At 44.2% G+C, this 27077-nt stretch overlaps 1 protein-coding gene across 5 annotated transcripts in view; it reads left to right on the top strand.

Annotated features, from left to right (window-relative positions):
* SOX5 (SRY-box transcription factor 5) overlaps positions 1–27077 on the top strand; it is a 451433-nt gene that overhangs the window by 318783 nt on the left and 105573 nt on the right. For 4 of the 5 annotated variants that reach the window (XM_069228572.1, XM_069228575.1, XM_069228574.1 and 1 more), the window contains one exon: positions 20745–20891. The exons of the other annotated variant lie outside the window; for it this stretch is intronic. In XM_069228572.1, the coding sequence (XP_069084673.1) occupies positions 20745–20891 (147 nt within the window). The remainder of the gene's footprint in view (positions 1–20744; positions 20892–27077) is intronic. 5 annotated transcript variants of the gene reach the window in all.

The following is a 27077-nucleotide window of genomic DNA, read 5'->3' as shown; positions in this document are numbered from 1 at the left end:
GCAGCTTTTTGACTATTTACACACTATAAAAATAACACATACAAGCATACATCATACTCTATATAGTCTATGTTCCGTAACCCCAGTGACATTGTATGCAGCTTATACAAGGCATTCCCTAGGCCTTCTGTGTTTTGCATGCTACAGGCACTTGTGCACTGTGCCCCAAATGCAGGTCACACGAAGCATGGTCAAAAGGTCATGCACTGGGTGCTTGATAAGTACAGGTGGGCAAAAGATATAGCAAAACTGGCAGTCTCTATGTGCAATACAAAGTGGTATGTCCACGGTGCAGACGTTCTGCTGACAGAGTAGACCGTGGTTAGTAGCACACACCTGCATCCCCCACATCCCTCAGGCCTACGAGAGGCGAGAAGCAAAGGAGGTGGTAGCCTGCCATCCACCATGGTACATGGCAAATCAGCCCCTCTCCAAGCTGCAGATTCAAAACCAGTTTTTTTCTGACTTTGATGTGAGGGCAGTTAAAAGCAAAACTATTTTCTCTATGTCCATACACAACAGTGAATAACTACATCTACAGTTCTGCGTTCCGTCTAATGGCTTCCAGTGGGAGTCATATACAACAAGTAGGATTTTGCCGAATGCTCCCATGACGCCTCAACCTTTATTCCTCAGCAGTCCTCTGCATTGCCCCCATCAGTCTGGATCTTTTGGGGGCTAGAATATTCTCTTCTTCCTCATGCAGAGCTGGAGAGGAGGCCTATATACCTGAATCTTCTCATGTCACCTACAAGTCACAGTAGGACTACATCTGATCCAAAGACTGGAATGAGAAACCGTGATCAAGGTGCATGGTAGGAAGATACTAGTGGGGACTGAATGACAGCCGTTTTATTTAGCGTGTCCGGTTACAATTTGCGGACGTTAAAATGCGAATTGATTTTCTGTTAAATGTTGGCAAATAGCTGGAGGTCGAACCACAAGCAAGAGAGGGAGCTGCCCCCAGGACTGCCCAGACATCCGTGCATTACAAAATGTCACAGGCGTTCACGGAGGTATGGAGAAATATTTTCCAGATGGGCACATGCCCTGAGCTTCTTTCATTTTGCTGCAGCGAGTTCTAAGTTCTATTTGCTGTCTGTGATCCTGCGGCGAGGGAGACCTTCCCCTGGCTGTCTACAACCTAAATATACTTCCGGTTCAAAGCAGCACCTGCAGATTCAGATTCGGTCAATCTGTGACCGTGTTATGTGAAGTTTGCACGGAGGAGTGGATGGTAGTGCGAAATAAATTCTGCACCGTTTGCCCTGTTTCCGTAATGAATGATTGAGAAAAAAATGGCACCAGTTTACCTGTCCTTGAACTACTAGGTTGTACGACCTGCTTCTCCCTCAGACTCAGTGCTCAGTCACTCTTTATGTTTTAGACACGAAAAAATGGGCTTGCTCTTTTATTTACTACGTAAATGCAGGAGAAATAGTGCAGAGTAAGTTTGCCCCATTTTGTGCCTAGTGTGCCAGGTAAAGATTGGCGCAAAACTGCTTCATGCAGCTTCCTGTTACGCAAGCAGCAGAGATCGGGTGCGTGGAGTTGCTCCATTAAATGTGCACCAATCCAACCTTTATTTGCGGTGGTTCCATTTGCAAGATGACTTGCCCTTTCCCCAACTGCTTTGAACCATATACTTTCCTAGTTCCTTCAAGTCGCACGTTCTGTATATGGAGTTTCGAATTTAATGGATGTGAAGAAAAGATCCTATTCCGAGTTTTCACCATGGAGCTCGGAATAACATGTAGACGTTGGTTCTTTCCATATTACAATATGTATCGGCTCTTTTCACCCTGTTAATATCGACATTTACGACCAGCAAAAATGTATATAGGGAAACTCTAAGGGGCTGGAAACTCTTACCCACTCGCAGTGGTGCAGACGGTTTTGCACACATGTAGCATGGCACTTCTAATCAAGGCCCTTGTCCTCAAATCCTCCCTTGATCCAGATGAAACATGCAGAACATTGTATAGAATATACAGCTGACAACTAAGCCTCGTAAACCTAACCTCATCCCTCTTTTCTCGTTTTTGGCCACCTACGACGGTCAGTACCTTATGCTAATGCACCACTTTATTTATAGTCAGCTTTCCTCCCTCGGTGAGGCGGAGGCCATCATTCACTTAATCGTTTGGTCAGTATTGCTTGACAAGAAACACTTGACCCTTTAGGGTAAACAATAGGCAGGTTAATCCAAATAGAAGGTATATTTAGTTGAGGAATGGGGACACTGTAAGAACGTAGAGTTTCCTTAAGCACCTGTTTGTTATTAAGCTTTGCAGGGAACTTTTCCTCTGTTTCAGTGGACCATGTTTGTTCTTCTTTTGGTTGATGATCATTGTGCTGAGAAATCCTGATAGGAATGAACACAATCAAGCATGGCTGTTCCAACAGAGGAAGAACTCTTATTCTGGTTCTCCCAACACCAGACCCACCTTTTGAGGATCAGTTGTGCTCTTTTCTGGTCATGGGGGTGTCATTCCTTTTATGGAAGAGGAAGTCTCAACAAATATGTTTTGAGTCACCTAATATATGGCCGTTTAACAGGTGACTCGAAACATAAATGTCGAGATATCACTGCTTCCTGTTTTTAACAATACCTATGTTCCCCACTAGTAAACGTGAAATGCCGGGGCAATACAAGGTATTTTTAGCATAGTAGGCTGGATCCCGGTTTTTATCCAGTAATTACTTATTAAGAATTCCTTCCTGCTCTGAGTTGACAGGTGGTGGAGTCCGCCCTGATGGCATTGTTGGGGAGAGGAAGGCGAGGATGAAGCATGACACTATTAAGTGTGTGAGGCTTCCTCTCCCATAAAAGGAATGATTCCCTCCCACGGCCAGAAAAGAGCAGAGCTGAACCTCAAAAGGTGGGTTTGGTGTTGAGAGAACCAGAATCAGGGCTCCTCTGTTGGAGTAGTCATACTTAATTGTGTTTATTCCTATATAGAAGGGGTGATGTGACTGTGCTCTATCCTCCCCTTCCTCTCCACCTGATTGAAGGGGAGAGATCCTCATGTCAGGCCACCACCGCCTACACCTGCTGGCCTGACCCTCTCAAGAGCGGTGTCCTCACAGATGTCATTTTGCACATCCAGGGGTAGCTCTGCTCCAGAATTACTACCCATGGTTTTGGGTTATGTAGGCAGTGACCGGATCAAAACGCAAACTACATTCTCAAAGCACTGTACACTTTCTTCAGTTTCAGGTTCTTACCCTAAGATTGGGTTCAAACAGGCAATGTTAATGGTGTCATCGTCATCCTGATATTTGGAGAATCAAAGTCCATGGGTGTGCCCATTGTGTTGAATCGCCTCACATTTTGAGATCAGTTGTAACTTGTATGTCCCTTTGCCAAGGAAGATTGTATTCCACTACATTTGGATTAGAACCCTCTTTTTGTGTGTCTTTAATTGCGATGTTAATATTTTATGATTAAACACTTTAGTGAAAAATATCATGTTGCCTCTTGTCTTTTAAATGTGTCTTTGTAACCACACATCCTCTGAGCCTGCACACATCAAACTAAGCAGGAAAATTGAGCTTTTAAAAGATATGAACAAAAAGCAAAAATAATTAGTTGCATTTGCATGATAAACCTCCAGGAGTTCCATAATTATCCAGCTATGACTAAAACAAGACCACGGCCAGTCCCATCGTGCAGACGTCAGGGAAATAGCAAACATTACTGACCAGTGGACAGAGAGTCCCTGCATTTTTTGCCTTGAGCAACTGGGGTGCAGTTTCAGAAGCTGCTAGATGCTAGTACACAGTCTTTTAAGTGCTGCACATTTAGGAAGCAAGTGGGATGCGCTTAACGCGAGTCCTGTCCTGGGGGTGGCATTCTGAGCCAGCAGTTTCTGTAGTGTAGCAGGCTCGGGCGAGCAAAATAAAGCAAGTCGCCACAATCCAAAAAAGAAAGCCACTGATGCAGAAATAGCAGCAGCGTGCTTGTCCTTAGGCGCAAACGCATCCTAAATCCTTTAGAGGGGTGAAGAATCGACTATGAAAGCCTTGACACTTTACGAAGTGAGCGATTGGCACTTAACAAGAAACGTACAAAAATAGAGGTTGGAAGTGCAGTTAGAGACATATGCTGCTAGTATTAATGCGATTACTCCTGCAGTTACTGACCTACTCGGAGGTTATTTTATTGAGGTTGGGCTGATCCACGGCAGGCCGCAGCTACTCATCACAATCAGGGGTCTGGATGCTGCACAAAGTCCAGTGCAGCAGGTGCAATAACCCTCTGAGCTATCTCACCAGTGGCACTTATTGGAGATAATGAAACGGAAGGACTCAGGTTTCTGTTTTTTCAGTGCCTCGAAGGTTCCTGTGTGACTGAAGCTGGTCGAGGTTACATGGCCATATTAAATAATAAAAAAAAAATACAGCGATGGTATACCCTACTCAAAAAATCTCGCTTGGCACTGGGTTTGAGAGTACAGTTGCAATACTAACAGGGGACGGTAATATAAAAGAGCAAGTGTTTTCAGGCAGTCACATGAGCCTGACATCCGGAAAAATATCTTCTTGAACTATCGATTTTAATTTGGAGTTTTGTGCTGCACTAAGCCAGCTGTGTTTCAATCTGATGATTATAGAAATACTTGAGGGCTATTAGCGAGACACCCTTTGATACAATCAATGACTCCTTCTTTTAAAGCTTCCGCTGCCGCCTTTGCTCGTCTTTTCCTCTCTCTCTGTTCTCTGGGGCCGGTTCGGAGCGCAACAATCCTAGAGCCACTTGGGCTTCGCTGGCAGGAGTCATTGCAAACTGGCAAATGTCACTTCACCTTGTGTGGCAAATGTGATCTCCCTGAAGCAGCCTTTGGCCCAACCTCTATTTTGTGCCAGAAAGAGGCGGAGTCCGCTGATATGAAACGGAATACACAGTTTGTAAGGCGCCCGTCTTATACCCTGCCATCACTTGTGACAAAAGACTGCAGGCTCAAAAAAAAAAAAAATGTCTATGTCATTATGTACCTCATGGACTTCTGTAGACAGGCATAATTTTACTAACAGCAAAGTGAAGATTGTACGCCAGGAGTTGGGAAAAATCGAGTGGATTACCAAAAAAGTGGTCACATTATGTAAATTGAACCAGAGTTGAGCAATTTTGCACTGAGCATTACAAAATGGCCTTTTGTTGCTGGTGACAGGCTATATCTCTTTTTTTGCACTGATCACTCATTGAAAATGAAGTTGCAGAATTGCCCCAGTGAAAAATTACCCACCACCATTTGAATCTATATTTTCTTTCCTATTTTCCTTAACTACCGTTTCCCACACTCCCCCCTCTCCCGCGTCTCTGCCCAGCCACCCTGGGTGGGAGTGACTGTGAAAGGACAAGGCCCCCCCACTAAGCATTTATGACCAACCCTTGACATTACTTTTTTTTTTTATAAGCGTCTTAAGGCTTCATGAAATCCAATTTGAGAGGCCCGTCGCGCTGTCACTTGATCTCGTCACTTAGTCAAGTCTCGCTCACGAGCCAGCGACAGGGCAGCCCAGCCTACCCGCGAAGCCGTCGTCATCCATGAAGTGTCACCAGGCTGCTCGAATCACATGTTGCATGTGTTTTTTAAGAACTTGAAAAGCTGCTCTGTCACATCAATAGTTGAGTATGAACTAAATAGACTTGTACCCCTTAAAATATATCTCCCCCATTTTTTATTGCTTAGAACCCTAACGGCTTTATCATTGACAGTCGTAAAATGAAAATATACACCAAACCCTCAAAGGGCAAGTACGAAATTAAATTATATTTGGGCAGCTGTAACCTTTTAAAACGATCAGATTCCAGTTAATGTATTTCTTCCTGTTCCGAATGCTGCCATGGTGTTTGATGGTGGGAAGCGGTCCAAAGGCCATTGAGAGATAATAAATTCGCTTGAAATTTCACCCTCGGGCGGGCATTGATGCACCGGAGGCCCTCATTTACCGCGGGTGACCCGAGAGCCGTGTCACATACAAAGGTCGCTTCCGGTTGAGCGTGGCGCGCGCCGTCCATCTTCACTGATGCCGGGGTGACAGCTAAAACATGGCGCTGCACATACACAATCACCCGAGAATCAGAAAGAGAAAGGAGCACAAGTGGAAGTTTGGGGGGGGGCTGGGTACAAAGGCCAATAATTTACTGTGTATCATGAAAGGCGCAGCATGAGCAGCTTCACTGTGGTTCGGCGTATTCAATTGGAATCAAATGGAGACCACCTATCGCAGCCCTTTAAGTAAAATGAATTAGACATTGCTTTCTGGGCATTTCATGATGCCAGTGTTCCCTTAAGCATTTTGGGGCACAGGGCAAGGCATTTGAGGGGGTCACTGTATGGCATACATTTGAATTGTATTACCCATTGCTTGCTAGTTCAAGCCTGAATGATACTAAATTTGATTTTAAATGTTAACAGGGTCACATAAACAGTTGAAATACGCCTTGCCCAAGATACTAGTTAGAGAGAGAGAGAGAGAGTCAGAGATAGAGGTGGGTAGGAACGGAGAGACGTTTAAAGAGAGAAAGAGAATAAACAGAGGAAAAGTGAGAGAAAGTTCACTCTCCCAGGGGGCTCTTGGAAGGTGGGGACCCTGGACAATTTCCCACTTTGGCAAGCCTTAAAACGTCTCTGAGTGGTGCCCATAGAATCTGGATTCCTCTGCTGTAGGGCTTGCAGTTATTTGAAACTGCAGAAATTTTGGCTTGTCTCATGGGTTTTGCCTTTGGTTTTGTACAAACAGGTGGTGTTGAAGGATATTGTACCATTCATCTTAAGTGAGCATGCCTCTTATCAGGTGGTGTGAACTGTTTACAGGCTTGGGCCCCTGTCACTCTCTGTCTTTCTCCTCTCTCTCGCTCCTTTCTGTCTCTCTCTCCTCTCCTCCTCTTTCTCTATCTCACTTTCTCTCCCATCACACACATTTTTTTAATTGCCCGGACATAATCCAAGGAGGGCATCAAACCACTTTACAAAGAGTGAAAGATCACAGTTGTGCCATATGTCCAGGAATAGGCCACTGCCGTAACAGTCCAAGATGCTTAAATATAATGTTCATGAAGGAGGAAGGGTAACTTGCAGATATTAAGATATTTTGGCAAGAGCTAAGTTACAAGGCAAGTCATACGTATAAGTATGGGGTTATCCCCTAGTGAGAAATTTGGACAAAATACAACAACCAGAAATAAGGAGAGTGTTGTAATGTATGAAGTATTTTGACTGGGCATAAGTTGTAGATGTGTACATAAGCAAAATCATGTGTTCAGTAGTAATGTTTGTGGTGTTTTGGTTGTAGAGGACAGTAGTAGACCAAATAGAGGTAGAGACAAGAATCTATCATTAGATATCTTGTAACTTTAGCAATAAATGTTTTTTCAGTCTGTTTTGAAAGTGATGAAAAATGGGTCTTTTCTGATAGCCAACAAAATGTTATTTAAAATCTTGGACAAAACCTGAGAAGGATGCAGATGGTGTGAAGGGTTTTCTTGCAGCAAGTTGTTCGTGGATGGGTGTACATTGTACCATGTTGGTGTTTTCAAATGCCTAATAGTATTAGTTTCTTTTTCAGGTAATGGGGGGTCGGTGGGGCAGATTAGTTTTAGTGCTTTGAAAATAATGCAGGTAGATGTGAACATGCATTGTACTTGGAATGGTGTATAATATGTTCATAAATTCTCATGTTAGTTTATCAGTCAAGCAATAGCATGAAACATGGCTTTCTGAGGGGCTGTCTAGTGCCGGGGAGACCAGTGAGGCTGGGGATTCCAGATCTTAGTATTGAGATCACAAGTGCTTGTACAACCTGTTTGAAGACTTCTTTGGGAATAAGTCTGCTACTTGATTTGATAAGTTTCGGTTGATGTTGAGCTTTATTACCATTTTCTGCCATTGATTTTATAGTAGTGTCTAGATTCAGTTTGCTAGCCAATTTGAATCTTTGAGATTTTGCATTCCATATTTTTTTTGTGGGAAGGCCTGCTTCTTTTAAGAGTGCATACTAGTTGTTGGCTGTGTTATTTTAAGGATCCAAGCTAATGATCAGAAATTCAGTTTTTTAAAACTTTGTTTGAGATTCTGTCTGAATATCAAACTTTGATTTTTCCAAGATGCAGCCTTTAATGTTGTCAGTGGAAGTGTTGTTATTAAGATTTATGTAAATCCGCATATCATATGCACATTGGTGATAGAAAAGGCCCACAGAGTTTTAAAAAATCTCGAAGTAGTTCAAGGTAAAAGTTAAAACGGATGGGGCCTAGTCTAGATCTTTGAGGGTCCACAAGCATTTTTAGACAGGGTGGGTGTAATAGTCATTTATTTTCACTTCCTGGCATCAATCCTGTTGGTATGATTTGGACCAGTCCTACCAAATATAAAATGTGAGGCAATTGTGCTGAGTAATAAGGCCATTATATTCGGGATTAAGCACTTCTTTTTGAGGCCCACAACGCACAATCAGTATTTTTGCAGGGCTTCTTTTAGTTTCTGCATCAGGGTGCTGTGTGTCTGATTTGATTCAGAGCCAGAGGCCCAGTTAGCAGGGCGCAGTCTCTGAATGCAAGAGCACGGGTTGTAGGAACCTAGACGATCAATGGGACACGCCGGTGCACCTGTCCAGTCAGTTATTGTAATTTGTAGCTCATTATACAAGAGTTGTATACTCTTACAGGTGGTCAAGGGTGTAGTTATCGATAGTACAACAGGTGCAGTGTGAGGAGCCCACTGTACTTCTGTTTTCACTACCAAACCAGCGAATGGGCACCCATTTGCCTTGCTTGCATAAGGGCCCATAACAGTCTTGCTAAGCTTCTCATCAGAGTATGTAATCACCAGCGCACTTGTTACACACGGCCTTTGATTATTTACAGAGGGCTCCATTCCCACTCAAATCAGGCAATGCACAAGGTGCCATTTAGCCATTACCGATCTGCTGTTGCCACAATAGTGCATACATCGTTTTGCACCAATGTTGCACCTAGAAAAGATTATGTAGGAGACCCCCAGAGATGAAATCCCACATACTGCTCTTTAAAACACTTAGTGAACCTGGCCACTTTACTGAATGTCTTGCTACCTCATTTTTAGGGTCGAGCGCTCAAGCGCTCTACCCTGCTGTAATGCCTCTGTGGGATTTTAACCACGCCCACCGCACGCCCATCAGTTTTGTTGGCTCCTGGTCTTGCCTTTTAAAAATCGCTTGATTTTATTAGTGAATGGCATGCATATGTCATGCCTTTGCTGGTGTTTAGCCCAGCTCGAGCGCACCGGCCAACTACTGAAAAACATAAGAGGCTCCATGGTTTCCGCATGGCTTCTGGACCACTTTTTATTTTTATTTCCTGCGCGATCTCGCTGGGCAGTAGTCGAGCGCTTCGCATGATATCGACCCTGTTACATGGATAATTGCATAACTGCCGATACTTTTGACTGCAAGCAAACTTCTGTTTCCTTTTGTGTGCTCCTTCACGCTCCTGCTTATGGCGTGGCACTTTAAATCGGCTCATTTATGTAAAACTGTATTATTTTTAATTTTCAATTTATGTGGCAAGAAAAGTCAGGTTTGGAGTTTAGAGTATAGCTCTAAGTTGAGCAAATGCGAGACCCATTGAATTGCTTCTTTACATTTGTTAATATTAGATAGAGGGTATCCTAACTGATCTAGATGTCAGCATTGCGTTTGCTCTAATCCCCGTCAATGTTTTTCATTCGCTGATACAGTGTAACATTTCACTGTAAACTTTGCTCTTTTGTTGTTGTTGTTACTTCCACATTATTACACTGAGACATCAGTCCTTTACCTTCCTCCGAGTACTCTTTTTGTATTATTTTGAATTAGCTTGATCACACCGTCAAGTTAATGGCCGAGTGTGCCGGCCTATGGGCCTCGTCCCGTTCACTGCTAGTGATGTGGACCCATCGATGTTCATCTCAGAGGCTTGCACCAGGGCTTGAAATGGCTCAAATCTAAATTAAACTTAAATGGAAAAAGGAGGTTCAAATAGCGACTACCATTCAAAGCAATATCATTCTGATTACATCTGTCAGATTCACACTATTACTTGGAACTGTCTCACAATGGGGAGACCCCAAAAAGTACACTAGCAAAACTCATGCTGTGACACAGGTGTTACTTGAACGACGGGACCCCGTGGGCTCGGGCTTTGTCAGGCCTATGATGCTGTTGTGTTTGTGGAGCAGGACAAAGCACAAATAGCTACAGTGTGTTTGCCCTGTATTCAAAGAAACGTTTTCTACCAGTAGCCTTATAGGATACATGATAATAGTTAACTTTGTAGTGAGTCTGTGGTTTCTGCCACAAACATCTTGATTATTGTTAAGACTCTAATAGGCTGATTAGGAATTATAATAATGGTCCTCTAGGCCATTTTTATAACACACCGTTTCAAAGTTAAACGTTGTGTAGTGTTTACTTCTAAATGTAATGGTACCCATTTTGTCACCCTCTAAAGAACAAAGGCTGCGTCTTTCGTTCTAGGATCTGAACCAGTAACCTGGAATTCTCACACAAATTCATACATTAAGTGCTCAACTCAATGAAATTGCGGGGTACATGCACAAACACATGCTCCCTTTGTGCTGCCTCCGTTTTTAGTCCTTGCAGAACTGTGCTTAGATTCCAACACAAAGCAGGAATGTTTCAATTGACACATTAATTGTAAATGCTTAGAGGTTAATTCTTCTACAATTGCTGACTGCACCAGACAATCATGCATTGTTGCATAATAAATGATTGCAATATTTTTCATATCTCTATGACTTTCACTGTTGAAATAATAATATATTGAGAACATTTAACCTGCTTATTTTGCAGATACAAGTACAATGCAAAGTGCTGTGGGGTTCTGTTTAGAAAACTCATATTAGTCCACTGAAAGCCAGGGCTGGCATCGACTTGTGTTGCGTTAGGTGTGTGTGAGTAAAAATAAAGTGGTGGCATGGGTATGTCAGAGGTAATCATCTTAAGCAAGTGACAAAGGGATTTAACATTTTTACCTACATCAGTTAAAAAAAGACGAGGTTAGAAAGCACACCCCATGCAGATTTTCTATCAGCTGCGGGGGTGTTGTGCGTTAAATGGCTCTGAATGTGTACCACTTGCATGAGATGGCCATATGTGCTAATATTGACTCTCAGCACCGTGAAGTTGGCAAGGGCTGGGCGTCTGCGCTCCATGGTATGTTCTTGAACACTACACCACTTCACATGTTGATACAGCCATCTTGAGAGCTATATGGAGAGGGTGGCGGGCCCCAGCTGGGTGTCCCCGATCCTCTCCAAATAGAGATACATTCACTGGCTGATGACCCGAGGAAGAGATTAGTAATATTCATCCTCCCGCTGCAATGAACAGCCATGCTGGAGCGGCGTAAAGAGGGTCAATGAAGTAGGTCATTCATCATATGGGGAGACAGATGTTGTAACATATTGGAATAGATTACTGCGCAGTACACGAAGACAGCTCGCAGAGTTAAAGGAAGCAGAGGGGGGTGGAAGGATGATCAGCCGGTGTTTTCTCCCGTGGACTCAGAAAACTGATGATAATTTGTGGAAACATTCAAACAATGGAGTCAAAGCAGTAGCATTCCATATCGTTTCAAATCTGTCTGTGTGGCACTTTTTCTTCTTTAAAGTCCTGGCGATGCGTGTAATCTGACAAGCAGGGAGTATCTTAAATTAAGCACCCTGCTTGCTTATTCCAGATATTGCCAGGCCACATATGTAGCTGTATTATATGGGAAATATGGACACATTTTATCGGTCACTTCTGTATTTCGGCAGCATTTTATCATGCCATCTGTTCTGGCACCTTCCCCATTAGCGGTCACTCACAAGAAAAAAAAAAATCCTATTATATTGTACATTAAGAGTTAGGGGTAGAGTATTTGCATATTAATACCAAACTGGAGGCATCATTACTGGAAAATGTAACAAATGTGTCTTCTTAATTACGTATTCATATTTCAGAAGTGCTTTTCACGAAAATCTGTCCATAAACACTGTAGTGGACTCCATTACACCATGATGTGTAACATAAACCTGTATGGTGGGTGACTGAGAGCTATGAGACCGTTGACTTTGGCTTTTTATAGAAATTACTTGGAAACTGTTGCACACGCAACACACTTCAAGATGTGCATTTAAAAATACTTCACCTTGTGCATCACTACCCACCAGAAGTGTGTCCTTTGCATTTTTAAAGATATACCTCAAGTCCATTGTTCCCTTCTCTTCCATGAATAGTTGGCCATCTCTCCACCCCTAATTGTATATCACTTTTATCAACATTTTGCAACTGTTTTTCCCCTTTACTCAAATGTCTGATCTGCTCGCACCCTGACTCGCCACCTTCCAGGAACCACACCCCTTTAGAGTATTTACGGCCTTGTAATCTGGAGGCGGCCATACACACTGCTATGCCAATGCCTGTATCATTTAATCCTCATTCGGACTACCAAATGTTTTCCTGTTTTTTGTATCTATTCTGCTGATAGACTCTATGCAGTGTGTGACTGGTACTAGTCACTGATATCCTGTTTCACCTTAAGTTTTCACCGACTTTTTTATTCCACACTCTGATCCCCCATGTTGCATAACTCATGCTTATTAAAACTGTAAAATAGTAAATAAAGTAATCTAGGAAGTTCATGAAATAAATACTTTGGGAAGGCATCTCCATAATCTATTGCCTTGCCTAGCAGCTGAAGGTATAGCGTAAATAGAAATGCTGAGTGCTGATGTTCTGCAGGTACAGAGTGACCCCATACATAGCTTGAGACCGAAGGTAGCATGCTTGAGGTAACCCTCTATGTAAAAACTTTGTGAATTCTTGTGTTTGCACTCTGAAATGGTGAGGCCGCCTGCCTCTTAGGGTTGGCTTTTAGCCTATAGCATGGTCATATTAAATAACAGAGTTTGGCAGGGAAGGGTAGGTTGGGGATTGGGAGGTGGTTCTAAGGGACTAAGGTATCAAGAGAGTTTTTTTCACCAGGTACTTAATAATGGCGAGTTTGCATATGGCAGGGACAATTCCAGAGGCCAGGGAAAAGTTTGGTGAGTAAATGTAAATGTAAATTTTGCACTTGTATAGCGCGCTACTCACCCGTTAGGGTCTCAAGGCGCTGTACTCATACCGCTATGGAACCCCTCCTGGCTTTTCCCTGTGAGGTGCCCACTCCTGGGCACCCCAGGGTGAAGCCAGGCATCCAAGCACTGTTGGGGCCATTGTGGAGATTTTATCTGGTCCAAGGGAATTGAGCCCAAGACCTGCCGAAGCGGGACTTGAACCCTGGTCTTGAGCCAGATCTCTGCTTCAGGGTCTGCCGCTCTAACCATTGTGCCACACTTTTCCACCGCTGATGGCAGAAGAACAGCAAACCCTCTTGTAGGCTGAGCCCTCTTTAAGAAGGTGGTCAAAGGGAAAGCCAGAACTGCTGCTTGGTAAGCGCAAGACTTTCCAGAGCCTAGAATTAGCAGCCTGTGTTACAAGGTGTCATGGACTCTTCTCTCTTAAATATCAAGAACTATGGGAGCATAAATAGGTCATCATTCAAGATGCTTGTGCATCTACGCTGTAAAGTGCCCTCTGGCTATTTTTCAGATGCAAGCACCCCACAAAGCTTTTATTCTTGGACCAATGGTGTGTTCTTTTATACTTCATTTCTATAATTAAATACACTGAAGTAGCCGAAGAAGCGTGATTGAAGAGGACTTTGTCGTTGTTGACTGTAGGAAAGTGTGAAATGCCTTTCTGCATCTCATTCTAAACAGGCTTGGATTATCCTTGATTTACTAATTCGCAAAGGGCTAAATTGAAGTTGTGTGAATTTACTTTGTAGCGGTCATGTGCATGCTTTTTCGTATTGAGCCGTTGTACTCTCCCCGCCCACTTCTGTACAATACAAAATGAACTGGTTTGCTCAGGGAGGAGGCCACGTTATCTGGCTGTCATGATCCATTAGGGGTCTCAGTGCTGACTGACGGTGACAGAAACAAAAGCCCGAGACTATCCCAGGAATCAGTGTGTCTTACAGTCTTGCTTTCGGGAAAGAAGTACACGTTCTGCCACAACACAGATGTCCCGTCTTTCCCTCCCACTGTTATTTCCCCCTAGTGCAGTCATTTGTGCCGTGCAGTCTCCTGGCTTCCCCGCAAGGCTCACGTCACTTTATTTCGTCTGCGTCTGCACCAGAGGAGGGCAGTTCTGTGCAGGGCACGCATCCCACTGCACGCAGCTTGCTATGGAGCAAGTCCCTGCCACCGTCTCCGTGCCTTCTCCCAGGTCACAGAACCGACAGTAACAGGGACCTGATCATAGAGCTCGGTTCAAGGAGCGCATTAAGTGTTTGAGCCAGTGGATCGGAGACAGAAAGATGTCAGTGATTAAATATGCATCATCTGACAAAGCCCCAAATTAATTTACACATTCAAGGGCAATCAGCAAAGGGCAAGATAATGAATTTACACGGCTGTCCGATTTCTAAGGATTTTATAATGTGATAAGAAGATTCGGCAGAAGAGACCCAGCCTCACCAGATCCTTTTCTAATTATTGTTATTTTTCACGAAGGAAAGTATATTTATTCCTGGTCTACAGGAAATAATGTAATTTGTAGGAAATTATGTTGCTGATATAGCCTCCACCCACGTCTAATTTAATTTCTCTCCTCCCAAATATTTTCTTTAGTTCCCGCATATGGTCCTCGTTCTAACAGTCTATGTCAGGGAGATGATCAGTCCTGCCTCTGTTTTACTGATGGTATAGAAATCGCCTGTATGAGATTACTGTCCTACTCGCCTCTCTGTTTCAGCTCCTCCTCTTCCTTTAAAAACAGGAGGACTTCTTGTGACTGTCTTGTTAGAAAATCATCTGCATGTGATGATGTACTCTCGCTTGTGGAAGTATGCGTCTACTCTACGTAATTGCATTGTGCAGGATGCGCGAATCCCTGTAAACACCTCCCCTTTCCATGCTTTTGGTACATTAGTGTATATTTCTGCAGAAGCATTCTAATGCTCTTATTGCCAAGAAACGTAATTCGCTTTATGAAAGGTTTGTTGCTTAGGTGAAAAACGCCTGACACATACGGACTTGTAACCACTGAAACTAGTTAGATCCCAAAACAACAAAGCCCTGGTCCTTATTAATTCCCTGCTGAATACTGCAATTTGCAGAACTTAATCATGTTGAGGGTTTGTGGAGACAAGGTGTTTAAATATAGGGTGAGTCTGTAATTACAGCTAGGGTACCAGCCAAGTGCATAAAACAATTTACAGTAAATCAGACTACAGCAATTTGCTTATTAACTGAAGAAGTGCCTTATGCAAAACTTGAATTATTTCACACACTGCATGAATTTCTTCCATGCAGGGAGGGCTTTAGAAGATTCACGTGCGCTAGGATATTGTCAACGGCGTAAAACATATACTATTGATGATTCCCTAATTGAATGTGACTTTTCTGTTGTTTTGTAACTCTAGGGTCAGGCTTTAGAGGGAACGATTCGGAACAACACGTCCGGAACAACGCAGGCCTTTTTTTATGCCTTAACAACGCATGTGCTGAACTACGCACATGTGTGGTTAAGGCAGAGAAAAAGGAAGATCCATCAGGAGAGGACGCGGTCAGTTAAATGGGGCTGGAGAAGGGTTGTGGTAGGTTTTTTTATGGGTGGGTCGGGGAGTGAAGGGGTTGGGGTGGTTAGGTTTTTTTTTTTTTTTTAAGGGGCAGGGGTGGGGGTTCGGTACTATGTTTTATAGGGCGGGGTGGGGGTCGGGTTATTTTGTTTTTAGGTGCGGGTAGGGGGGATCGGGGTAATTTTGTATTTAGGGGTGGGTTGTCAGGTTTTTAGGGGCAGGGTTCGGGGTAATTTTGTATTTAGGGCGGGTCGGATTTTTAGGGGCGGGGTGAGGGGTCATGGTAATTTTTTATTTGGTGGGGTTTGGGGTAATAATGTTTTTAGGGTGGGTGGAGGGAGGGTTTTTGGGGGTGGGGTTCAGGTTTTAGGGGCGGGGCAGGGACGGGGGTTAAGGTAACTTGGTATTTCGGGTGGGTGGAGGGTGGGTTATTAGGGGTGCGGGGGTCGGGGTAATTTTGTATTTAGGGCAGGGGCGGGTTTTTAGGGGTGGGGATCGGGGTAATTTTGTATTTAAGCCGGGTGGGGGGGTCGGGTTTTTAGGGGCGGGGTGGGGGCTGGAGTAATTTTGTATTCAGCGCAGGCGGGGGGCGGGATTTTAGGGGTGGGGGTCGGCGTGGGGTAGTTATGTATTCAGTGGAAGGTGGGAGGTTGGGTTTTTAGGGGTGAGGTGGGGGTTGGGGTAATTTTGTATTTAGGGTGTGTGGGGGGCAGGTTATTGGTGTGGGGATTGGGCTAATTTTGTATTTAGGGTGGGGGCGGGTTTTTAGGAGTGTGTGGAGGTCGGGGTAATTTTGTATTTAGGGCGGGTGCGAGATCGGGTTTTTAGGGGCGGGTGTGGGGGGGTTGGGGTAATTTTGTATTCAGGGAAGGCAGGGAGGCAAGTTTTTAGGGGCGGGGGGAAGGGTCGGGTAATTTTGTTTTTTTGGGGGGTTGGATAGTTTTTTTGGGGAGGTGGGAGTCTGTTTTAAGGCTCAGGGTGGGTGGGGGATATCGGGTAGTTTTTAAAGGTGGGGGTTGGGGTACTTCTGTTTTTAGGGGCAGGGGTGGCATGCGACAATCACGCATGCCGTTTCCACACATGCCTTTACTAGGCATGCCTTTACAAATCGTTGTAAAGGCATGCGTGGTAAAGGAATGTGTGGAAACAACGGGATCATTGTCCCGACCACGTTGTTCAGTCATGCGCGGTTGCCGCATGCGTGGTTCCATCATAAAACCGGCTTTAGATGGTGTAAGTCTCAAGGTGGTTATTTTGACACTGGTCACTAGAAGATGTGTGAAGATTGATTGAAAAGGATTGCCATCTGAAGCATTATTTTATAAGAAAGCAAAATACGGAATTTACCCTTTATGGATGATGACGAGTTGTGAGCCATTGAGCATTAAGTATATTTTCTTGTCTTTTGACTTGAGATTAGGCTGCTCACTTCACACCTCTTGGTCATCCTGCTCAGTGCTAACATTTTGTTAGTTCCTGTTAATTCCTGCATACACAGATGAGGCTAGACCAGCACATCTTGCAATTACTTACTACGCGCTTGCCAAATTCTAGATTAATATTTCCAGATTATTTGAGGAATTTTCTAATTGAAACGTCAACCGTAATGATGCTAATAATGTAACTATCCAGGAGGAGACTCGTTCTTTTAACCAATTTGAAATGAAAACAACTGGCATACAAAATTCATGATTGTCATGTTCAATACTCTGTTTAGAAACCCTTTACTGCTTCTTGATGTGTGATCTTGGTCTTTGATTTGTTGTTACAGAAAATTATATCTATTCAACATTGTCTTTGGGAAGGGGCTATGCCACTAAACTTTACACTCAAAAGTGTGAGAGCTCCCCTTAGGTAACTACTGGTCAAGCACAAACACTTATGTTAACTTATCACTGGAGTCACTTTAGCTCAGTATGTTGGAACAGGCTTGAGACATTGGGGTTTAGTCCTGAGGAAATGAAGAACCCAACCAGTACCTGTATCACATGTCTTGCATTTGGAGATCCTCCTTAAACCGTGGGAGACAATTTAGACAGGTTTTGTGCCTTTCCATATGTTTTTCATTAACAGAAGAGCATTCCTATGATTGTATTCCAAACTTTAGTACTACCCCATTTGTAGAGTTTTCCATAAAAGGCTTTAAACTATTTTCTCATTCATCAGGTTTTTCTAAGTGGCCATTATGTGTGTGGAATAGTCCTGTACTAGGTGTGGGAGATGGAAGTCGGGTTTTGTCTGATCAAGAACACGTCACATTTCAGAGCCTATAAATAGCACCCCTTGTAGAGTGGAACATTGCTGTGACCGACAGTGAGAACCAATTACATACCTTGAAAAGCAAATAGCAGAATCCAATTGGGATTCATACACACAAACCTTTCTTCACGAATATTCAATCAGAATCTACCACTGCTATCGGTTGTGAGAACATAAGATGAGACTTGATTAGAAAAACTAAATGCTAGAGATTACACTAGTGGGATCAAATCTGGTGCAAATTAAGTGAGAACCCTGCACGCAGTGCGTAAAGTGTTTTTTGTATACACCTAAGGCTATAAAGTTGCCTTCTTCTCACCGTACTTGCCACACACACTATTTGGTGCTGCGGAGGATAACATGTTCTACCCTTTTACTAAGGTTTCTCAGACAAATAGCTTGTGAGCTTCTGGTAGCTCTCCAGGTATTTGTGAATAGCTCTCCTGTCTGCAACCTAGCCTACTGAATTAAAACCTTGTGCTCAATTGAATTAATATACATATAGCAAAAATGAAAAAAGTGTTTTTGAGATGACAACTCTGATTACAGAAAAGGTTGGAGACCTCTGCTTTTAAATAGAGGGCCTTTACCTTTTATAAGCTGTAATCAGAGACAATTGCCTTTTCTGAGTTGTAACAATTGGGTTTTCATGAGGACAAAACTGCTGGGTGCAAGATCTTCTGTTTGTGAACAATACAACACAAGAATACCACAACCATGACAGTTTACTGCCAAAATAAGATAGAAATAGGGGAATGCAGTAGAAAAGGTTGAACGGTTATTGAGATACAAAGAATATATCATTTGCTGCCTGCAGGAATAGGAAAACAGAGTAAGTAAAAGCAGAGCACACTTTGCAAACCAGTTTTCCTGTAGGTGCTGATTTGAGGCTTGTTTGAAGCCAAAGTAGTGGTGAATAAGTTATCCCTGTGAGAAGACTTAAGAGTTAGGGCCTGATGTACGATGCATTTTACCAGTCACAAACTGCCCATAGGGCGGTTTGCGACCAGTGAAATACATTTTGGCATGTACCAAAGGCAAAATGTGAGTTGGTAAATTGTTACCGGCTCACATTTTGCTTTTACGATTCAGTGTAAGGAATAGGCTTATAAAGGGCGTCCCTTCCTAATAGGGAGTCGTATTGGTATGTATGAATGTTTTGCAACCAGGAATGCATTTGCAAAACATTTATGGCTCCTTGAAGGAGGCAGTAACCAATTCGCAAATGGGAAGGGCCCCCCACGGACCACTGCCCACTCTAAAAAAAATGAAAATACTTTTTTTTATTTTTATTTTTATTTTTGAGACGCATCCTGTTTTCCTTTAAGGAAAACGGGCTGCATTTAAAAAAAAAACTGCAGTCACAGGCATAGTGGTCTGCTGACCCCATCAGGCCCTGTGAGTGCCAGCCATTTCCAATGGGTCACAAAATCTGACCTGTTTCATGAATATTAATGAGACAGGACCTTTGCAACCCATTTGGGAATCGCAACGAGTGTCTATGGCACTGGTATACATCAGTGTTTGTAACTCGCAACAAAATGCAGAATGTGAGTCACAAACACTGAGAGTCATACATCTGGCCTGTAATTTTTTCCTGACTCAGGAGAAGCTCATTGTTGCCTGGAGTTACAGAGGAATCTGGTTCCAAAATGGAGCCCATGTTGGTGATGCTCACAGCGTCTTTAGTGACCAGGACTCAGGCACTGCCACAAAATGTAGGTCTTCTGGTGAAAGAGATTGAGGAAGCATGTGTGGTTAATGCTGAATGCAAGGTAGGTGGGTGCCCCCTCAGATGCAAAGTTTACATTCTGTCTTGGAAGAGAGCGAGAGAGAGAGTGAGAGTGAGAGGGATGGGGAGAGGGGAGAGAGAGACTCAAGCTGTCAGATAGGGGAGGGAGTATGAGCCTGGGCTATGGTGGCACAAGCGGTATCCTCCGTGCATCATCCACAGTTAAAAAGCCTACTTATTTGCTTGTAGTCGAACTGTATTTTTGGAGGAGAATAAATAGGGGGGTTCCGAGCCCCATGGTGAGGTCACCAGATGTTTTACGTTTTCTTTTTCCATAATGAAATGTTGAGTAATCAATATACGTAGTTACATGTCGCCCATCCTGCTGACAGACCTGCTGCACTATATCAAATGCAACATAGAATAAATGGGCAGTCTTTTTTCACTTTCTTTTACCACGGAAAGCACTCTTTGAGCAGGATATTCGTAAACCTACCTGGAAAGGGGGAATCGGTGCTATATGGACCCTCTGACAGAATGGGTGTGAAGGGGCTCTGAATCTGGCAGGCTACATATGGAATAACATTTGCACAAGTAAACCAAAGAGTATATAAAGAAAGTAGTATAAGATGTACAGGTCGCTCAAATCACCTCTTACAGTATGCCAGTCAACTGTTAATGGATAGGACATCTTCCTCCTCAGTAGAAACCTTTGTTTACCAAATTACCAAACCTGGATTCTGCCTCTTATTATGACACTTTAGTCTCTTGAAATGAAAGAATGATTCTAGGCATATATGCTTTTAGGTTCCACAGTGATTTGGTGATGTGAGGCAAGCTTGACTGGCTACTGTCGTTTGTTCATGTCCCTGGATATGTTGAAGCAGGGGCATTGTATTTGTGAAGTCTGTCATTCCTTCCTGGAGGAATGCATCACAAAAATTGAGGTGACAGCTGCTTGTTTCGAATATGCCATTGGGCTAAACGAGAAACGTCTATCAGAGACATGCCCCAAAGGCTATGCAAAAAGGGACGTTTTTGAAAGAAGTGTTTACGTATTTATGATGTCTCCCTCTTCTCGTTGTCATTTTGCAGCAGTTGTATGCTGCCCAGCTTGCTGCAATGCAAGTGTCTCCTGGAGGAAAGATGCAAGGCATACCCCAGGGAAATCTTGGTGCTACTGTTTCCCCATCCAATCTGCACATGGACAAGAGCACAGGCAGCCCTCCACCCAAACATAAGGTAACATTTTCAGTTTTCAGATTTTGCAGCAACAATCATTGACTTGAAAACACTATGTGGAAATTCTTTATAAGTCTGTGCAATCCTGTTTAGCATCCCATGAATGGGCATACCTTAGTAGAGAGGACTATAGCCTGCAGGATACCTGGCTAACGAGAGAACTGTTGCCCAGAAGCCTATCCTGGGGAGCTAGTGGCTACAAAGGTGTCCACCAAAAGCTGTCCCAGCAGTTTAAGACTTAGGGCCTAATTTCTATGAACAGGTTACTCAGTCACAACGGTGACAGATATCCCGTCCGCTGAAATATAAATCCCATTATTTCCTATGGAAATTATATTTCGGCGGACGGAATATCCGTTATCATTGTAATGGAGTAACCTGTCTGCCTTGAATATAAATCAGGCCCTAAGTCTGAAGATAAGATCTTTGACCGAGGCAACCTGTTTCGTGTATCCAAACTCTGCTCCATCTCGTGAACTTGAAATTGTGCCTAGGTCCTGGTCCGCTATGAATAGTTGTTTTTCCATAGTGCTTGACTTCCTTCTAGGTGCCTTTATCCTCAAACCTTTGAAATCCAAATCTCTGGTTCCCCTTAATCTACTTTGATGGTCTTGGTGTCTTTTCATGCATTCAAACGTTCTCTATTTTTCTAAATTGGTCTGGGAATTTGATTTTGTTGTATCCTTTACTTTAAAATTGTTGGTACTACTTGAACTTAGCACACACTTCGGTGAGGGTCACCTGCTACGTGTGCCATCGATATGATGTGTGGAGCAGAAATTCTCTCAGGAGTGTTTTTTGACTTAACTCAAGGTTTTCTTCAATTGTTGGGGGAGCTCCTCTCCAAAATTAAAACCTCCATTTCTGACATGCCCCCTCTAAAGATTTGACTGTAAATAAGAAAGGAAGCAAAAAAAATAAGCATTGATTAAAACGTACTTTAGGAGTCAGGATGTTATGAAATCCACAATGCAATCTTCTCTGCTACCATCTTTTAAATTGGATGTCAGGCCGCATGATTGAATGGAGTCAATCAGAGGTCACGTGTGGCTCCTGCTCATGTTCTGACTGAAGACAACACAAGGACAGGAGGAGTCACAAATTATGTTCAGCCTCGACCCTTGACCTCATCAGGAGTGATATACTTGCATATCAATGGAGGCTGTGCTGTTTTATATTCATAATTGTTCCCTGTTAGCTTTGGCTCTGTCTCACTTTCGAATATGTAACCAATACAGATCTCGTCATCCTTTCTTTTTTCAGCATATTGTAGGGTTTTGAGCTCTGCATCTACTGTTACCCTATTTGCATGCAAAGTGAAAAGTAACAAAGGGCCATGTTGTGAAATCCTCTGAAAGATCTGCAAAAGTTTAATTATTCAAATGAACCATAATCCCTTGAATGCCACATCATGCAAGAAGCTGTGAACGCTGTGGACAACTTTCAGTTTGCATTAGTGTAGGGTTATGTAAGGAAATGCCTCCTTGGCATGGTTGCCCCCTGACTTTTTGCCTTTGCTGATGCTATGTTTACAATTGAAAGAGTGCTGAGGCCTGCCAACCAGGCCCCAGCACCAGTGTTCTTTCCCTAACCTGTACTTTTGTATCCACAATTGGCAGACCCTGGCATCCAGATAAGTCCCTTGTAACTGGTACTTCTAGTACCAAGGGCCCTGATGCCAAGGAAGGTCTCTAAGGGCTGCAGCATGTCTTATGCCACCCTGGAGACCTCTCACTCAGCACAGACACACTGCTTACCAGCTTGTGTGTGCTAGTGAGGACAAAACGAGTAAGTCGACATGGCACTCCCCTCAGGGTGCCATGCCAGCCTCTCACTGCCTATGCAGTATAGGTAAGACACCCCTCTAGCAGGCCTTACAGCCCTAAGGCAGGGTGCACTATACCATAGGTGAGGGTACCAATGCATGAGCATGGTACCCCTACAGTGTCTAAACAAAACCTTAGACATTGTAAGTGCAGGGTAGCCATAAGAGTATATGGTCTGGGAGTCTGTCAAACACGAACTCCACAGCACCATAATGGCTACACTGAAAACTGGGAAGTTTGGTATCAAACTTCTCAGCACAATAAATGCACACTGATGCCAGTGTACATTTTATTGTAAAATACACCACAGAGGGCACCTTAGAGGTGCCCCCTGAAACTTAACCGACTATCTGTGTAGGCTGACTAGTTCTAGCAGCCTGCCACAAACCGAGACATGTTGCTGGCCCCATGGGGAGAGTGCCTTTGTCACTCTGAGGCCAGTAACAAAGCCTGCACTGGGTGGAGATGCTAACACCTCTCCCAGGCAGGAATTGTCACACCTGGCGGTGAGCCTCAAAGGCTCACCTCCTTTGTGCCAACCCAGCAGGACACTCCAGCTAGTGGAGTTGCCCGCCCCCTCCGGCCAGGCCCCACTTTTGGCGGCAAGGCCGGAGAAAATAATGAGAATAACAAGGAGGAGTCACTGGCCAGTCAGGACAGCCCCTAAGGTGTCCTGAGCTGAGGTGACTCTAACTTTTAGAAATCCTCCATCTTGCAGATGGAGGATTCCCCCAATAGGGTTAGGATTGTGACCCCCTCCCCTTGGGAGGAGGCACAAAGAGGGTGTACCCACCCTCAGGGCTAGTAGCCATTGGCTACTAACCCCCCAGACCTAAACACGCCCTTAAATTTAGTATTTAAGGGCTACCCTGAACCCTAGAAAATTAGATTCCTGCAACTACAAGAAGAAGGACTGCCTAGCTGAAAACCCCTGCAGCGGAAGACCAGAAGACGACAACTGCCTTGGCTCCAGAAACTCACCGGCCTGTCTCCTGCCTTCCAAAGATCCTGCTCCAGCGACGCCTTCCAAAGGGACCAGCGACCTCGACATCCTCTGAGGACTGCCCCTGCTTCGAAAAGACAAGAAACTCCCGAGGACAGCGGACCTGCTCCAAGAAAAGCTGCAACTTTGTTTCCAGCAGCTCCAAAGAACCCTGCAAGCTCCCCGCAAGAAGCGTGAGACTTGCAACACTGCACCCGGCGACCCCGACTCGGCTGGTGGCGATCCAACACCTCAGGAGGGACCCCAGGACTACTCTGATACTGTGAGTACCAAAACCTGTCCCCCCTGAGCCCCCACAGCGCCGCCTGCAGAGGGAATCCCGAGGCTTCCCCTGACCGCGACTCTTTGAATCTAAAGTCCCGACGCCTGGGAGAGACCCTGCACCCGCAGCCCCCAGGACCTGAAGGACCGGACTTTCACTGGAGAAGCGACCCCCAGGAGTCCCTCTCCCTTGCCCAAGTGGAGGTTTCCCCGAGGAACCCCCCCCTTGCCTGCCTGCAGCGCTGAAGAGATCCCGAGATCTCTCATAGACTAACCTTGCGAACCCGACGCTTGTTTCTACACTGCACCCGGCCGCCCCCGCGCCGCTGAGGGTGAAATTTCTGTGTGGACTTGTGTCCCCCCCGGTGCCCTACAAAACCCCCCTGGTCTGCCCTCCGAAGACGCGGGTACTTACCTGCAAGCAGACCGGAACCGGGGCACCCCCTTCTCTCCATTCTAGCCTATGTGTTTTGGGCACCACTTTGAACTCTGCACCTGACCGGCCCTGAGCTGCTGGTGTGGTGACTTTGGGGTTGCTCTGAACCCCCAACGGTGGGCTACCTTGGACCAAGAACTGAACCCTGTAAGTGTCTTACTTACCTGGTAAAACTAACAAATACTTACCTCCCCTAGGAACTGTGAAAATTGCACTAAGTGTCCACTTTTAAAACAGCTATTTGTGAATAACTTGAAAAGTATACATGCAATTTTGATGATTTAAAGTTCCTAAAGTACTTACCTGCAATACCTTTCGAATGAGATATTACATGTAGAATTTGAACCTGTGGTTCTTAAAATAAACTAAGAAAAGATATTTTTCTATATAAAAACCTATTGGCTGGATTTGTCTCTGAGTGTGTGTACCTCATTTATTGTCTATGTGTATGTACAACAGATGCTTAACACTACTCCTTGGATAAGCCTACTGCTCGACCACACTACCACAAAATAGAGCATTAGTATTATCTATTTTTACCACTATTTTACCTCTAAGGGGAACCCTTGGACTCTGTGCATGCTATTCCTTACTTTGAAATAGCACATACAGAGCCAACTTCCTACATTGGTGGATCAGCGGTGGGGTACAAGACTTTGCATTTGCTGGACTACTCAGCCAATACCTGATCACACGACAAATTCCAAAATTGTCATTAGAAATTGATTTTTGCAATTTGAAAAGTTTTCTAAATTCTTAAAAGACCTGCTAGGGCCTTGTGTTAGATCCTGTTTAGCATTTCTTTTAGAGTTTAAAAGTTTGTAAAAGTTTGAATTAGATTGTAGAACCAGTTGTAGATTCTTAAAAAGTATTCCAACTTTTAGAAGCAAAATGTCTAGCACAGATGTGAATGTGGTGGAACTCGACACCACACCTTACCTCCATCTACAGATGAGAGAGCTAAGGTCACTCTGTAAACTAAAGAAAATAGCAATGGGCCCCAAACCTACCAAAGTACAGCTCCAGGAGCTTTTGGCAGAGTTTGAAAAGGCCAACCCCTCTGAGGATGGCAACTCAGAGGATGAAGATAGTGACTTGGAGGGAAATTCCCCCCCTCCAGTCCTACTTAGGGAGAGCAGGGCTTCTCAAGCCCTGACTCCACAAATAATAGTCAGAGATGCTGGTTCCCTCACAGGAGGGACCAACAACTCTGAAATCACTGAGGATAACTCCAGTGAAGAGGACATCCAGTTAGCCAGGATGGCCAAAAGATTGGCTTTGGAAAGACAGATCCTAGCCATAGAGAGGGAAAGACAAGAGATGGGCCTAGGACCCATCAATGGTGGCAGCAACATAAATAGGGTCAGAGATTCTCCTGACATGTTGAAAATCCCCAAAGGGATTGTAACTAAATATGAAGATGGTGATGACATCACCAAATGGTTCACAGCTTTTGAGAGGGCTTGTGTAACCAGAAAAGTGAACAGATCTCACTGGGGTGCTCTCCTTTGGGAAATGTTCACAGGAAAGTGTAGGGATAGACTCCTCACACTCTCTGGACAAGATGCAGAATCTTATGACCTCATGAAGGGTACCCTGATTGAGGGCTTTGGATTCTCCACTGAGGAGTACAGGATTAGGTTCAGGGGGGCTCAAAAATCCTCGAGCCAGACCTGGGTTGACTTTGTTGACTACTCAGTGAAAACACTAGATGGTTGGATTCAAGGCAGTGGTGTAAATAATTATGATGGGCTGTACAATTTATTTGTGAAAGAACACCTGTTAAGTAATTGTTTCAATGATAAACTGCATCAGCATCTGGTAGACCTAGGACCAATTTCTCCCCAAGAATTGGGAAAGAAGGCGGACCATTGGGTCAAGACAAGGGTGTCCAAGACTTCAACAGGGGGTGACCAAAAGAAAGGGGTCACAAAGACTCCCCAGCAGAAGGGTGATGAGACAACCAAAACTAAAAATAGTAAAGAGTCTTCTACAGGCCCCCAAAAACCTGCACAGGAGGGTGGGCCCAGAGCCTCTTCACAAAACAATGGGTACAAGGGTAAAAACTTTGATCCCAAAAAGGCCTGGTGTCATAGCTGTAAACAGCATGGACACCAAACTGGAGACAAGGCCTGTCCCAAGAAAGGTTCCACTCCAAACCCCCATCCAGGTAACACTGGTATGGCTAGTCTCCAAGTGGGATCAACAGTGTGCCCAGAGCAAATCAGGGTCCACACTGAAGCTACTCTAGTTTCTGAGGGTGGGGTGGATTTAGCCACACTAGCTGTCTGGCCGCCTAACATGCAAAAATACAGACAGCAACTCTTAATTAATGGGACTAGAATAGAGGGCCTGAGGGATACAGGTGCCAGTGTCACCATGGTGACAGAGAAACTGGTTTCCCCTGGCCAATACCTGACTGGAAAAACTTACACAGTCACCAACGCTGACAATCAGAGAAAAGTACATCCCATGGCAATGGTTACTTTAGAATGGGGAGGGGTCAATGGCCTGAAGCAGGTGGTGGTCTCCTCAAATATCCCAGTGGACTGTCTGCTTGGAAATGACCTGGAGTCCTCAGCATGGGCTGAGGTAGAGCTAAAAACCCATGCAGCAATGCTGGGTATCCCTGAACTGGTGTGTGTGAAAACAAGAGCACA

The sequence above is a fragment of the Pleurodeles waltl genome, chromosome 4_1, assembly GCF_031143425.1.
Source record: "Pleurodeles waltl isolate 20211129_DDA chromosome 4_1, aPleWal1.hap1.20221129, whole genome shotgun sequence".
Classification (NCBI taxonomy): Eukaryota; Metazoa; Chordata; class Amphibia; order Caudata; family Salamandridae; genus Pleurodeles; species Pleurodeles waltl.
This window is presented reverse-complemented; position numbering and strand designations above follow the sequence as displayed.